The following is a 16,676-nucleotide window of genomic DNA, read 5'->3' on the forward strand; positions in this document are numbered from 1 at the left end:
GGCTACGCAGTCATGAGTATAGAGTGAGTACATAAAAAGAGAAAACCTGGTTTACCTCAACGTTAAATTGGTATGGGTATGACTGTGAGAGGTGTGTTTGAGAGGGTGGAGCGAGGGAATAGATTCATTATGAATGTGTTGCTGTACTCACCTTCTCTCTTTTGAATGAAATCCTTTATGTCAAAGAGTGAACACTCCTGCCGGTGAAACTCTAGCAATGACCGGCCATGAGCCCTTTGTTTCTGTGACAGGATCCTTCCTCCTCCCGTCAGTCAGGGAAGAGAATCTCCCTGGTGCACGCACAGGCAGCACATTCTATGAGGATTCACAGGGAAAGGTCTGAGCTCCTCTTTGTCCATTCCTTCCATTGTATTCCATCTTCCAAACTCCACCAAATGGCATTTTTGACATTCCTTTCCACACTGAGTTTGGAGCTTGCAGTTTGTTGCAACTCCATGCTGATCACGTTGATTAGAAAGATTGGATCCACATAATTCGATGGGCAAGGTAAAGATACACAGACATCAACGCCACACGAAAGGGCCTGTCCCACTTGGCGATCTTTTCGGCGACTGCCGGCGTCATATCAGTGTCGCCAAAAGATTTTGCACATTTCAAAATCCAGCGGCGACAAAAAAAATGTTGCGACACTTGAACAAACACCGCGCGTTAATACGTCATCACGCCGCACATTTTTCGGTGAGCTGTCACGTCAGTCAATGATGCCGGCCGTCGCCGGAAACATCTCCAAGTGCGACAGGCCCTTTAGTTCCAGGTCTGAAGAAGAGTCTCTACCCATTCCTTCTCTCCAGAGATGCTGCCCGTCCTGCTTGAGTTACTCCAGCATTTTGTGTCTACCTACACTTAGTTCCAGATTCCGTGCTTAAAGCCAGGCCGACATCATCTCTCTCAGCTGCAAGTTAACGAAAAATTCAGCTCATACAGTTCACAACTTCTGATTGTGTTATTTTTTGTGTTTAAAATCATTGGGGATAATCAGACAATATCACCAGACATTGGCAACACATCACAACAATGGCACGGATAATAGAGCTGCTGCCTCACTGCAATAGACAAACATTAGACTACATTCATGTTGACCCATTGATATTAAAATGCATCTTCCCAAAAAAAAGTCCTAAAATGTGCAAACATTTCCTTAACTAAGACTGCAAGGCTTAATAACATTATGCAATGGTGCAAGAACCTATTGACATGTCTCAAGAAAATTCAGTGTCCTTTTTCAGACTGGAAGTTATCAGTTTCAATTCTTTCCTTCATTTAATCCCAACTTTATTGTGTAGTCTGAGCAAAGTGGACACATCCTTGTTGCAACAGCAACATAATGAATCAGAAAACTAGACTGAACATAGTCCAAATAGAGCAATCTATCTAGTGTAAATAAACCATTCCTAAGCATATTTTCCCAATACAGCCTATTTTCAATTTCAAATTACTAGTTATAAGCATTGTCAAACAAAATATCTTGCAGATACATAGATACAGTGCAGACAGGCCCTTCAGCCCACTGAGACCATTTCACAGACTAACGACAGACCGACTAGCAATCTGAAGTAGAGTCGTGGCCCAAAATGTCATGAGTCCAATCCCTCCACAGATAGACACAAAATGCTGGAGTAACTCAGCGGGACAGGCAGCATCTCTGGAGAAAAGGAATGGGTGACGTTTCAGGACGAGACCCTTCTTCAGACTGATCTTCAGACCCTCCACAGATGCTGCCTGACCTACAACAGTCCATCTGGCACTTTGTGTTCTGCTTCAGATTCCAGAATTTGCAGTCTCCAGTTGAGGCAGGGACTATAGCCGGTTCGAATCCCGCTTGGAGTGCATACTGTCGTTGTGTCCTTGGGCAAGACACTTCACCCACCTTTGCCTGTGTGTGAATGTGTGTGAGTGACTGGTGGTGGTCGGAGGGGTCGTAGGCGCAGATTGGCAGCCACGCTTCCGTCAGTCTGCCCCAGGGCAGCTGTGGCTACAGAAGTAGCTTACCACCCCCGAGTGTGACTGAGGAGTGAATGAATAATGCGATGTAAAGCGCCTTGAGTATTAGAAAGGCGCTATATAAATCCCATCCATTATTATTATTATTATCCCAACATTTGCAGTCTCTAGTGTCTCCATTATCAATTTCCATTTCATTGCTCCCTGATCTATAATATACAGAGATACCATTATAATTAACCCCTTGTTGTGTCTCAGCACCAATCCACTTGCTTGGACTTCAATCATTCCACTCAAGAGTTAGCCATTTTCCCTCCCTCCCTTTTGGTCACTGCCGAAAGATAAACACTCAGATAAAAATAATCACCAACATACTTCAACAACAGTTACATTTCTGTAATCATGCCATGATCTTCTGTTTTAACCCGCATCTTTGTTTCTTTTTCTCTGAACATTAAATACATTTTAAGTTGGACTTTCTTGGTCTTGCACAGATTCACCTCATGTGATTCCACACTCACTCCCTTCTTTTAAAATATCTTTTTGAACAACGTGTTCAGCTTTTGACTTTTGCTGTAACTTTCAAATTAAAGTTGAGAGCTTCAAATATGAACAATGCTAAAACTAATCAAGGCAGCTTGACCTACAGATTTTGTGGTGCTCAATAGTCAATATCAATAGTACTTTATTGTCAAATGCACCTAGATACTGTGAAATACTTTATTTTGCATACAATCCAGTAATCATGTACTATACATAAGCAGAACTATATATAAGTACACAAGTCCAACATGGGCAGGGCCTACACAGTGAATGGTGGGGCTTTAAGAATAAGGGGTAAGCCATTTAGAACAGAGACAAGGAAACACTTTTTCTCACAGAGAGTTGTGAGTCTGTGGAATTCTCTGCCTCAGAGGGAGGTGGACGCCGGTTCGCTGGATACTTTCAAGCGAGAGCTAGATAGGGCTCTTAAAGATAGTGGAATCAGGGGGTATGGGGAGGAGGCAGGAATGGGGTACTGATTGGGAATGATCAGCCATGATCACATTGAATGGCGGTGCTGGCTCAAAGGGCCGAATGGCCTACTCCTGCATCTATTGTCTATTGGCTCTGGGTAGTGTTGTAGAGCAGAGGGATCTAGGAGTGCAGGTGCATAGCTGCCTGAAGGTAGAGTTGCAGGTAGATCGGGTGGTCAAAAAGACTTTTGGCACATTGGCATTCATCAGCCAGAGTATTGAGTATAGAAGTTGGAAGGTCATGTTGCAGTTGTATACGACGTTGATATGGCCACATTTAGAGTCTTGTGTCCGGTTCAAGGCACCGTGTTAATGTCAATCTGGAAAGGGTACAGAGAAGATATACGTGGATGTTGCCAGGACTAGAAGGTCTGAGCTATAGGCAGAAGTTGAATAGGCTGGGACTCTATTCCTTGGAGCCCCAGAGTAGGTAAATTGTGGACCAGAGGACATAGGTTCAAGGTGAAGGGAAAGAGATCTAATAGGAATCTGCGGGGTACCTTTTTCACACAAAGGGTGGTAGGTGTATGGAACAAGTTGCCAGAGGAGGTAGTCGAGGCTGGGACTATCCCAACATTTAAGAAGCAGTTAGACAGGTACCTGGATAGGACAGGTTTGGTGGGATATGGACAAAATGCTGTCAAATAGGACTAGTGTAGATGGGATATGTCGTCCGGTGTGGGCAAGTTGGGCCAAAGGGCCTGTTTCCATGCTATATCACTCTATGCCTCTATGAGTCCAATGATTGTAGTGTAAAAATAGTAGATTTCTTCTGAGGTAGTACAGAAAGAGTCGCTACTTTTCTGGCATCAATATGTACCTTTCAACTATCAGGTTCGTAAAAATACTGAGTCTTGTCCTAGCACACGGAACATGATTGTGACCATTCCCCAGGTTCGGTTCAGTTCAGATTAGTTTATTGTCACTGCTCTGCTTTGAAACTTCCGCCAGGAGCCTGTAGTTAAGTTTCACCCCTGTAACAATGCAATGTTTGCGTCAGACGCAGAACAATAGATGACATTCTCCATGTTTCAATCCGTCGCAAACACATGAGGAAGACTACCCCAGAAGCACTGATCATTGGTCATTATTTCAATCAGCATCAATTTTCTGCATCTATCTGATGTCGAGAATAAATATATTCTAGAACGAAGACTTTGTTGAGCATGGCAGGCAACAACCATATAAGATCGTGCAACAATTCCCAGGTCATTTTTGGGAAAATGGAATTGACAATGCTCTTGCAAACACACAGCACTTCTTTCCATGTTTACAAACAGGTATTTCATCACTTCTTGACCAATATGCCATGCAACAACCTTTACGATTAAGATGATAACTGAAATGTCAAGTGCATTTTGCTTTATTGTGTAAAACGCATGCTGCCATCGCTGGAAACACTTGGTAAATGCAAGACTTAAGGAATCTCACCTCTTCGCTGTCTTCTTGGCATCTCGATTTACCCTTTGGCCTCCCATCATCAAGCTTCTTCCCTAAACTGCTTTCACTCGATAGAATCTCCATGTCAGAATCTGAGAGAGACAGGAGAATCTACTTAAAGCAAGAGGAGGCAAACTAAAACTTGAGTTATCAGGTAGGCACAAAAAGCTGGAGTAACTCGGCAGGACAGGCAGCATCTCTGGAGAGAAGGAATGGGTGACGTTTCGGGTCGAGACCTGTCTTCAGACTGAAGAAGGGTCTCGACCCGAAACGTCACCCATTGCTTCTCTCCAGAGATGCTGCCTTCCCGCTCAGTTACTCCACCTTGTTGTGTCTTCCTTTGATTTAAACCAGCATCTGCAGTTCCTTCTTACACATTGAGTTACCAGGTTGTCTCCTCTGAAATTCAGAAACTCAAAGATCGCACTGGTGGAAAACACCAAGTCCTGGAGGAACTCAGCAGGGTCAGGCAGCATCTGTGAGCAGATGTGTTTGCGGGTTGGGACCCTTCTTCTGGCCCGAGTTCCTCCAGCACTTTGCTATTTGCACAAGATTCCAGCATCTGCAGTTTCTTGTGCCCCTGATGCCAATGGTCATTTTGCTGATGCCTTTCCATCTTTTTGTACCAGCTTTGCAATATGGATGTGCAACATTAATGGGATAAATGTTCCCGATGTTGGGGGAGTCCAGAACCAGGGGTCACAGTTTAGGAATAAGGGGTAGGCCATTTAGGATTGAGACGAGGAAAACCTTTTCACCCAGAGAGTTGTAAATCTGTGGAATTCTCTGCCACAGAAGGCAGTGGAGGCCAATTCACTGGATGTTTTCAAGAGAGTTAGATTTAGCTCTTGGGGCTAACGGAATCAAAGGATAAGGGAGAAAAAAGCAGGAACGGGATGGTGATTTTGGATGATCAGCCATGATCATATTGAATGGCGGAGCTGGCCCGAAGGGCCGAATGGCCTACTCCTGCATCTATTTGTCTATGTTTCCATGATAAGAAGAACGATCCCAATATTTATATATTGATCTTAACACAACTCAAAAATAGCTGCGCTTCATTATATTCACTTACATATTCTAAACGGCTAAATTTTCTCTCAATTATCAGTTAATAAATTATAATTATTAGTTAGAACTATTCATTAGCTTTTTGCAGTGCATTTGGTAGACAAAATCAGTTGTTTTCATTGATATATCCCCCCTCAAGTTTTGATTTGGTGACAAATTAATTCAATAAACTATAAACTAAAAAGCATTAAATCAACACATGTTAAAATATAAACATATTAAACACAGAAGAGTACAGCACAGGAACAGTCCCTTCAGCCACAATGTCCATGCAAACATGAAGCCAAGTTTAACTCATCTCCACTGCCCACTTTTGATTGATATCCCTCTTACAGCAGGCAGTGAAGAAAGCGAATGGCATGTTGGCCTTCATAACGAGAGGAGTTGAGTATAGGAGCAAAGAGGTCCTTCTGCAGTTGTACAGGGCCCTACTGAGACCACACCTGGAGTATTGTGGGCAGTTTTGGTCCCCTAATTTGAGGAAGGACATTCTTGCTATTGAGGGAGTGCAATGTGGGTTTACAAGGTTAATTCCCGGGATGGCGGGGCTGTCATATGCTGAGAGAATGGAGCGGCTGGACTTGTATACTCTGGTGTTTAGAAGGATGAGAGGATATCTTATTGAAACATATAAGATTATTAAGGGTTTGGACATGCTAGAGGTGGCTCGAAGTGCTGGCGCGAAGGGCCGAATGGCCTACTCCTGCACCTATTGTCTATTGTCTCTTGCACATCCAAGTGCCCAACAAAAGCTTCTTAAATCCCACTGTCATATCTATCTCTAACAGCAGCCCTGGCTGTGTGTTCCATCTTTAAACTTTGCCCTTCTCACCTTAGCTTTAAGGTGTGTTAATAAGTTAATCTCAGTTTCGGTAGATTTATGCGGTATACTATATTAATATAGTCACATCGCATCACATCACTCCAGTCCCCAAACAACTTCACTGGCTTCCCATCTCCCACCGGATCACCTACAAAATCCTGATCCTCACCTACAAAGCCTTCCACCATCTGGCCCCCCCATATCTCACTGACCTCCTCTCCCCCTACCAACCTTCATGGTCCCTCAGATCCACATCAGCTGGTCTCCTCTCCATCCACAAGTCCAACCTCCGCAGTTTTGGGGACAGAGCCTTCTCCAGGGCGGCTCCCAGGCTCTGGAACTCCCTCCCCCAACTGATCCGCAATTCCGTGTCCCTCACCATCTTCCAGTCCCGCCTCAAGACCCATCTCTTCACCTCTGCCTATCCTTAGCCCCACATCCCCCTCCCTTTTCATCTGTGCATTAATTGCCTCATATTGTGTTTTGAATTGTATTCTGTCTTTACTTTGTGTACTAGTCATGTCTCTACTATTTATTTCATTCCCCTTACATGTTTTTCCTCTACCTGCTAAATTTTTGTAAGGTGTCCTTGAGACTCTTGAAAGGCGCCCATAAATAAAATGTATTATTATTATTATTATTATTAATAACATCATCATTCCACCAGGGTGGAAATGTTGAAGACTAGAGGAAATAACTTTATTCCACCTTGGGGAAAAAGTTATATTTATTAATATAGTATAACACAAAAAAAAATTTACCAAGCTGAGTTTAACTATTTAGAGGCTGTCACAAAAAAAAAACACTGGGTTTAAAAGATGTGTTATTCTCACTGAATAATGAATATTGTTACAGTCAGAATTGACAAAGAAACACAAAAATATCAGCACTGTCTTAGACCACAGCATTACAATGTTGCTGCTACTGGTCACTAGGGTAAAGGAAATTACAAAAAGAGTCAATAATCAGAAAGAGATTTGTGAGTTTTGCTTATATAATTCTGCTGAGTAATGCATTTCGTTGTCTCTGTACTGTACACTGACAATGACAATTAAAATTGAATCTGAATCTGAATCTGAATCTGAGTTGCTAAAGTAGTGCTTCACTGTGAGTTCCTTCCGCTAATGAACATAATAAATGATCCAACAGCAATTCAACTCGGATAGAGGTTTCACACTAATTAAAACGCTCATCAACAATTGCTCCTCTCTCTCCAGCCTCACCACACATTCATTAATTACAGTCTTACTCATGAATAATGTAAATCATCAACTTATTTGCATTCCACCACAATGCACAGAATATCGAACAGGTATAAAAACTCGACTGAATCTTCATCAAGGTTGGGTTTTCAAGAATTCTGTTTTGCCTCTATTGTGTAATTGTATCCTGTCCTGTGGACATTAAATAGGTCAAACGACAGCAAAGTCTTTTTCTAAAATGTAATCAGTAACACTAGAAACCTTGTTGTTCAAATTAAAGTTGCTATCTTTAAAAATACACATATGTCAGAGGTAAAAAAAAACCCAGGGAGAGCAAGACTTAAATAATTGGAAAATAGATTATAATAGGAGAAAATGAGGTTCAATATTTGTACCTAGAGTGGGACAAATCTCATACATTTAAAGGATGTGTACTGGGAGAGCTGTGACCTTTCACCCAGAGTAGGGGAATCGGGACACCGGGGACAGAGGCTTAAAGTGCGAGGGGAAAGAATGAACAGGAACCCGAGGGGGGATTTTTTTTTTTACACAAAGGGTGAAGGGTATATGGAGCGAGCTGATACAGAAAGTAACCAAGGCAGGTACATGGGTAGGAAAGGTTTAGAGAGATATGGGCCAAACACGGGCAGGTGGGACTGGTGTAGATGGGGCATCTTGGTCGGCATGGACAAGTAGGGCCGAAGGGCCTGTCTCCGTGCTGTGTGACTCTATGACCTGCGGGTATGTGGACCATGTGTTGGAAGAGGGAGTTAGGTTGAGCATCTATTTTTTGACTAGCAACAACGTCGTTTCCTTCAGTGTCATAATCTTTCTTTCATTCCAGGGCTTCTCCTTATTATTTTCAATTGATGCCTCTTGGCCATTGATCTGTCACCTGTGGGATACAGGCCCCTACCTATACAACCCCTCGTGGTGTTATAACCTTGTGGACCTCACATGGTCCACAAACACCGCCGCGCTGGTCAAGAAGGCACAGCAACGACTGTTCTTCCTGAGGACATTAAAAAAGACTGGTCTGCCCCAACAGCTGCTGACAACGTTCTACCGCTGCACCACAGAGAGCATACTAACGTATGGCATCTGTGTGGTATCTCAGCTGCACGGAGGCGGAGAGGAGAGCTCTTCAGCGCGTCGTCAACAGAGCGCAGAGGATCATCGGGACACAGCTACCAGCCTTGGAGGGCATCTACCACACGCGGTGCCTCAGGAAGGCCCTCAGCATCCATAAGGACTCATCACACCCCTGCCACGGTCTGTTTCAACTACTTCCCTCTGGCAGACGTTACAAGGCCTTCTACGCCCGAACCTCCAGACTCAGGAACAGTTTTATCCCAAGAGCTATAGCGGCTCTGAACCAGCCCTAATGAGTGCCCCCCCACCCACCCCCTTTGAACAGTCTCCCTCAGATGGTCACGTCAATCAATTCAGCTTGTTTATTTATGTATTGTATTTATTTACCTTTCTTGTACATCAGTGGAGCTGCACACTAAATCTCGTTGCACTGACGTGCAATGACAATAAAAGGAGAAAAAAACTCTGGTTCAGCCACTCCTACAACTTCCATTCCCTGGTTAGACACAAAATGCCAGAGTAACTCAGCATCTGTGGAGAACATGGATAGGTGACGTTTCACAGAGTGCTGGAGTAACTCAGCGGGTCAGGCAGCATCTGTGGAGAAAAAGGATGGGTGACGTTTTGGGTCAGGGAGCAGTGGCCTAACTTTATCTCTACACAAAGTGTGGTAGGTATATGAATCACGCAGCCAGATGCAACTCCTCCAACCTCATCTACTGTATCCGCTGTTCCAGGTGTCAACTTCTCTACATCAGCGAGAACAAGCACAGGCTCGGCGATCGTTTCGTTGAACACCTCCGCTCAGTCCGCCTTAACCTACCCGATCTCCCGATGGCTCAGCACTTCAACTCCCCCTCCCATTCCCAATCTGACCTTTCTGTCCTGGGCCTCCTCCAATGCCAGAGTGAGGCCCAGGACAAATTGGAGGATCAACATTTCATATTTCGCTTGGGTGGTTTACACCCCAGTGGTATGAACGTTGATTTCTCTAACTTCAGATAGCCCTTGCTTTCTCTCTCCTCACCCACCCCTTCCCAGTTCTCCCACTAGTTCTCCTACTAGTCTCCGCCTGTTTTTTATCTTTGTCCCGCCCCCTCCCCAACATCAGTCTGAAGAAGGGTCTCGACCCGAAACGTCACCCATTCCATCTCTCCATAGATGCTGCCTCACCCGCTGAGTTACTCCAGCATTTTGTGTCTAGCCAGATAAGGTAATTCAGGCAGGTACCATAACATTTAGAGGACATTATGACAGGTACATGGATAGGAAAGGTTTAGCGGGATATGGGCCAAATGGGACGAATGTGGATGGGGCATCTTGGCATGGATGCGTTGGTCCGCAGGGCCTGTTTCCGTGTTGTATGTCTCTATTATTACTGCAGCACAAGAAATCTGCACAGGGTGCAAAATGAAATCATCCATGCTTGTGTCCTTACCTGCGGTGCTGTCAGTTCCACTTTGAGTGGGATTTGGGCTGGGGCTTTGGGAACTGGACGTTGTTGCTTGCTCCCATTGATCCAGTTGGTGAGTTTCCCCGTTCACGACAGGCTGTGCAAAATAAATACAATATGTAGTCAATATTTGACAACTAAAAAATCATATATAATCACCACAAATGAACCTTCAGGAACCAGCACCGCCATTCAATGTGACCCCCAATCAGTACCCCGTTCCTGCTTCTCCCCATATCCCCTGACTCCGCTATCTTTAAGATCCCTATCTAGCTCTCTCTTGGGTTGAAGTCCTAGATCTCCTTATAGTGGTTATATCAAGTCGTCAAGTCAACTTTATTTGTCACATACACATACAAGATGTGCAGTGAAATGAAAGTGGCAATGCCTGCGGATTGTGCAAAACCTACGGAACAGAATAGAACAGAATCGGTATTTACATATTAGAAAAAACCCAGCAATTTTAAAAAGACACAACACAACAGTAAATGAGTCCCTAGTGAGGACTGCAGAAGGACTATGCCAGTTCAAGAAGGTGGGTCACCAGCTTGTCCCAGTTCATTAAATGTTGGAGAAGGACACAAAGTGTCATAGCGGCATCCAGAGTCACAGAGTGATACAGTGTAGAAACAGGCCCTACAGCGACCAATGTGCTCCATCTACACTCGTCCCACTTGCCTGCATTTGGTAAAATAGTCATGTCTAGTGGTCAGAGCCTACAAGTGCACCCTGACCAAGTCCAGTGAACACGGACATTATTAAAGGTAGACAGAAATGCCGGAGAAACTCAGCGGGTGAGGCAGCATCTATGGAGCAAAGGAATAGGTGACGTTTCGGGTTGAGAACCATCTTCAGACTGATGTGGGGGTGGGGGGGGCTGGAAGAAAGGAAGGGGCGGATTTTTCCAGCATCTGCAGTTCTTAAACATTTCATCCTCTCCGCCTCTTCCTTTCTTCTTCTTCCCGCCCCCCCCCCCCCCCCCCCCCCCCCCCCCCCCCCCAGTCTGAAGGTCTCGACCCGAAACGTCACCTGTTCCTTCACTCCATAGATGCTGCTGCCTCACCAGCTGAGTTTCACTGGCATTTTTGTCTACCTTCGATTTTTCCAGCATCTGCAGTTCTTTCTTAAACAGGCATTATAAATGTACATCATAAATGTGTATGTAAGCATTTACAATGAGAAGACAGGAAAATGGCAATAAGGAAGTCTTTGAATACGAAACATGCACTTCTTCCTCTTGCCTATGGCGTGCACAGCCTAAAGTTGCAGAACAACTTGTTCTATTTGATCTTATTTGTTTATGCACGCCGGGTTGATTGCATTCGGCGAAACAGGGCGGACCACGTGAAGGTTGTAATCTCCCACCCCAAAACATGCACTATACTTAAGTACATGTTTTTATTCTTAACTATAACTTGTGTTTTTATTTCAAGGACAAAAAAGTGCCGGTAGGCATATATATCAATTAAAAATCAAGCTACATATATCAACAATTTTTTAATCAATATATCCCCCTCATCTCATCTGAATATGTGACCAATCAGCTAATTTAAAAATAAAAATTTTTTTATATTTATTTATTAGAAGTAGACATATTATAAAATGTAGTTACATATTATAGTAAAAAAAACTTTTCATATACATCAGTCATACATTATTAAAATTTTCCATTATCAATTACTTCTGCTTCTAGTGTTTTTATTTTTTATAGAAAGAGGGAAAAAGAGAGGGTAGAAAGTTACAAATAAAAAAGAAAGCAAAAAACAACACAACAGAAAAACAAGGGAGGTGGAATGGGTTACCTGTAATACATCAATGGAGATAGGTTCGTAGGCTAAAAAGTATAGCTTTTCATCTATTCCTGAGTTCAAGTTTCAGCTGGGTCCTCGTGCTGTGCCAATCTATCCCTTCAGATAGTTAATGAATGGAGCCCAAATTTTATGGAAAAGATCTTGTTTGTCCATTAAGACAAGTCTAATTCTTTCTAAGTATAGGGTCTCCGACATTTCCGTAATCCACATTTTAATTGTGGGGGTTGTAGGGCCTTTCCAAAATTTTAATATTAATTTTTTTCCGGTTATTATACTGTAATTGAGGAAGTTTCTTTGGTTTATTGTGAGTGTTAAGCTTTGTTCTGATATTCCAAGTATTATTAATTTTGTGTCTGGGTCCAGTTTTGTATTAATAACTTCTGAAGTTATTTCAAAAATATCAGTCCAGAAATGTTTAAGTTTTATACAGTTTGCAAACGTATGTGTTAAATTAGCCTCTAAATGTAGACATTTATCACAAATAGGAGAGATTTGTGGGAAGATTCTATTTAGTTTTATTTTAGAGAAGTGTAGTCTATGTAAGACCTTGAATTGTATTAAAGTATGTCTGGCATTTAATGAACATTGATGTATTTGTTGTAAACTTTCGTCCCACATATCTTTCGTGATAGGATGACCTATTTCATTTTCCCATTTGTATCTATATGGTTCGGTCGGTGGTACCTTCGTTATTTAGTAGGGTGTTATAAATATAAGCTATTAGTTTTTCAGTATTAGGATGCTTGTTCAGACATTCATCAAGAATTTCTGATTCCCTATTCCTGTAAACTTGTGTATTAGATTTAACATAATCTCTAATTTGTAGATATCTGAAGAAATTATTTGAGTGCAGTCCATAATTCTGTTGTAACTCTTGAAATGAAAGAAAAGTACCTTTCCCATAAAGATGTCCTATATTTTTGATTCCATAATTTTTCCATTGTGTGAAACCTTTGTCCATAAAGGATGATTTGAATAAAGGATTATTTACAATGGGAAGGCAGAGTGGTATATTATTCAATTTTAAATCTTTTTTTATTTGTTTCCAAATTCGTATTCCACTATGTATTATGGGGTTTTCTTTATAGGTTTTTTTGTGCAGTTTTGTGGGGGCAAATATGATCGGTCCAATTTCAAAAGGTAGACAGTCTTCCTTTTCCATCATTAGCCAATCTGGTTGTTGATCCATTTCTTCCAGCCAGAAATTCATTTTTTAATATGGACTGCCCAAAAATAAAATAAGACATTTATCTTTGATTTACATAAATGTTTTTTACTTATTCTATGATTCTTATAATCCCAGACAAAACTTGTAACAATGGAATCGACTTTTTTGAAAAAAGTTTTTGGGATATATATCGGAATTAATTGAAGTAGGTACAGCAGTTGCGGTAAAAAAATCATTTTTATAGCATTAATTCTCCCAAGCATAGAAATGGGGAGTGTTTTCCAGTATTGAATATTCTTATGTAGTTTATTCAATAAGGGTGGGAAATTTAGTTTAAATAAAGAGGTATATGTCTTAGTTACATAGATTCCTAAGTATTTAAATTTATCTTTAACTATTTTAAAAGGGGATTGTTGTATTGTATGTAAATTGAATTTTGTTATTGGCATGATTTCGCTTTTATTCCAATTGATTCTATATCCTGAAAACTGACCAAATTGAGTTATTAGATTTAATAGGTTTGGATCAATCAGCTAATTTAATGAACTAATAACTAAAAAGTATAAAATCACCAATTTAAAAGCCCTGTCCCACGGTACGAGTTCATTCCAAGAGCTCTCCCGAGTTAAAAAAAAAAATCAAACTCGTGGTAAGCACAGAGAATGAACATAGCGGGTACGTCGGAGCTCGGGAACGACTCTTAGCGCTAACGGCAGGTACTCGGGAAGACTCGCTAACGGCAAGTAAGCACGGGAAGACTCGCTAACGGCAAGTAAGCACGGGAAGACTCATGAAGATTTTTCAGCATGTTGAAAAATGTCCACGAGAGCCCCGAGTACCGACGAGTGGCCATTACCGTAAATCTCCGAGTTCGAATCAGGGCAAACTCGGGAGAGCTCTTGGAATGAATTCGTACCGTGGGACAGGGCTTATAATCTACTTTTTAACTTTTTAGAGGTGCCAGTTACACTGTATTGTCACAAAATAAAAGAACTGGATATAAATTAAAGGTGGAGATGTGCATTGCATTAATTTCTGTAATAATATTTTAACTATAATTTGGATCTTTATGCCATTAGTCAGTGGCAGCACAGTAACCTACAATGGAAATGAAGCTTTCAGCTCAAAGGTGTGGCTGGGTTTAACCAACTTTATTCCTTTAAGGTCTTGCTTAAACATCTTCAATGGGAAAATGACCCAAGTCACAAATTGAGATAACTGTATCTGAGTGAAAATATGTCAATTTCTACACTCAAAGAACCAAGACTCTGAGTTAGACCAGGGAGGACCTTCACAGTGAATGGTAGGGATCTGGGGAGTGTTGTGCAGCAGAGGTATCTGGGAGTACAGGTACATACGCAAGCCAAATGTGGGCAAATGCAGAGCTGCCAAGTTTGGTCAGAGCATTTCAGTTTTCTAGTATCTGAAAATCAGTATTTTGTTGAGGAAATCAGTATTTTTAACCGGTGCATTTTGCTAAAAAAAAAAATTGGGTTTTTATGTGCGGTCATACCCATGTAAGAGTACAAGAATACATAACTTTGCTACCAATTGACATGTCTTCTACGCACCTTACTTGACAGTGCATTCATTGCCATCTCTTTGTACACTGCTGTTTGAACGGCTGCTTCCTGCTTTTAGCACCAGATGATGATGCAGAAGCCATTTTGGAAGCCTCCTTCTGCCTCCCTCTCTCTCTCTCTCTCTCTCCCTCCTTCTCTCTCCCTCCCCTTTCCCTCTCACCCTCCCTCACTCTTCCTCCCTCCTTTTTTTCTCCCTCCCTCTCCTTCTCCCTCTCTCCACCCCTCCTTCTCTCCCTCTTGAGCCCACCCACCGTTCTGTAAAATCTAGGCCAATCCCAATGTAACTGCAATCCCACTGATAACCTTTCACCACTAGACTTATCCAGAATTCTACCACTGCCTGAAAAAAAAAACAAAGGCTCAAAGAGAATTCCAAAGACTCATTGTTATACGAGAATTTTCCTGAAGTCTGTGACCCGTAGCGCTGTGGCCATAGCGCTCTGTGTAAAGCCCATAGCGCTCCAGCCGGTAGCGCTATATTTAGAACCCATAGCGCTGTAGCCGACAGCTCTTTGTTTAAATTCCCACGCGTTAAACTGACAGCGCTCTGTTTAAACCTGGAGCGGGACAGGCAGTGACCCTGGAGAGAAGGAGTGGGTGACGTTTCTGGTAGAGACCCTTCTTCAGACTGAACTGAACTCCGTATTTAAAATTCGTATTGCACAACACAACATCGTACATCCGTATTCTAATCGCATTTCCGTACAAAATACGGAAAATCCGTACTACTTGGCAACTCTGCTTAGATGGGGAAGATCCATACTACTTGGCAGCTCTGCTTAGATGGGGCATCTTGGTCGGCATATTGAGATGGGCCGAAGGGCCTGTTTCCCTGCCGTATGACTATGAATTAGCCACTGTGGTACAGTGGTAGTACAGCGGTTAGGATACCAGATTAGTGGTCAAAAAAGTTGGAGTAACAATCTGTAAGTCTCAGTTCAAATCCCACCGTGGGAACAGCAGAGTTTAAAATCAATTAATCATCTAGAATTGGGTGAGTGAAAAACTGAACATTTACACCGGCTGCCTAGGCACAAGGGATCTCCCGGTTGCCAACCATTTCAACTCCCCTTCTCATTCCCACACTGACCTTTCAGTCCTGGGCCTCCTCCACACACAAATTGGAGGAACAATACCTCATATTTCGCTTGAACAGCTTACAATCCAAAGGTATGAACACTGAATTCTCTCATTTTAAGTAACTTGCCCCTTTCCTCCTCTCGAGTTATTTACAGTTCTCCACATTGTTTCTCTTGGGATCACATTTTCCCCGGCCAACAATGGATGTACCAGGCAATGCCCTGCCCGAAGGTAGACAAAAAATGCTGGAGAAACACAGCGGATGAGGCAGCATCTATGGAGAGAAGGACCTCGGCCCATATGTGGCTGGCACTGATCAGCAGGGGCGGAAATCCTGGGGGGGGGGGGGGGGGGGAAACGGGGACACGGCATGTCCCCCCCGTGCTTTGAGAGGTGGGGGACAATCCCCCCCACGCTTTGTAATCTGGACTTTGTCAGACGCTTTCTAAGGGCTGATTCGGCCTGTTCGCGGGGCCTTTCAGCGCCTGGCGCGGCTTAAAATCAAACTGCTGGATCGAGGCGATCGAGGCTCCCGATGTTGAAGCCCCCGCCAGCCAATGAAAGGCCCCGCGAATGGGCCGATTCAAGCACCACGATCCGGGGGCGGACGAAGCTGCTGTTGCTGGAGTTCGAAGTCGATCACCAACCAGGTCATCTCCCGATGTTACCGTCCACAGGGCCCACGGCCGAAGCCTCGTGTGTGTGTGTGTGTGTGTGTGTGTGTGCGCGTGTGCGTGCACATGCACGCCCGCCAATAAAGTGCCCCCCCCCCCATTTTTTGATAGTGATTTCTGTGCCTGCTGATCAATCATAGTCTTTTCTCGCCTCCAGCTCTTCACCTCCCCTCCCCCCACCACCCCCTTTCAGTCTGAAGAAGGGTCCCGACCCAAAACGTCACCCATCCTTTTCCCCCCAGAGATGCTGCCTGACCCACTGAGTTACTCCAGCACTTTGTGTCTATCTTTGGTATAAATC

The 16,676-nt window shown here is 43.1% G+C and overlaps 1 protein-coding gene across 3 annotated transcripts in view; it reads right to left on the reverse strand.

Moving 5' to 3' along the window:
- LOC116986138 (DNA (cytosine-5)-methyltransferase 3B-like) overlaps positions 1–16,676 on the reverse strand; it is a 104,108-nt gene that overhangs the window by 68,318 nt on the left and 19,114 nt on the right. For all 3 annotated transcript variants that reach the window (XM_033041316.1, XM_033041317.1, XM_033041314.1), the window contains exons 3-4: positions 10,045–10,156; positions 4,410–4,510 (exon numbers count right to left, since the gene is read on the reverse strand). In XM_033041316.1, coding sequence (XP_032897207.1) covers positions 4,410–4,510; positions 10,045–10,156 — 213 coding nt within the window. The remainder of the gene's footprint in view (positions 1–4,409; positions 4,511–10,044; positions 10,157–16,676) is intronic.

Source organism: Amblyraja radiata, chromosome 23 (genome assembly GCF_010909765.2).
Source record: "Amblyraja radiata isolate CabotCenter1 chromosome 23, sAmbRad1.1.pri, whole genome shotgun sequence".
Classification (NCBI taxonomy): Eukaryota; Metazoa; Chordata; class Chondrichthyes; order Rajiformes; family Rajidae; genus Amblyraja; species Amblyraja radiata.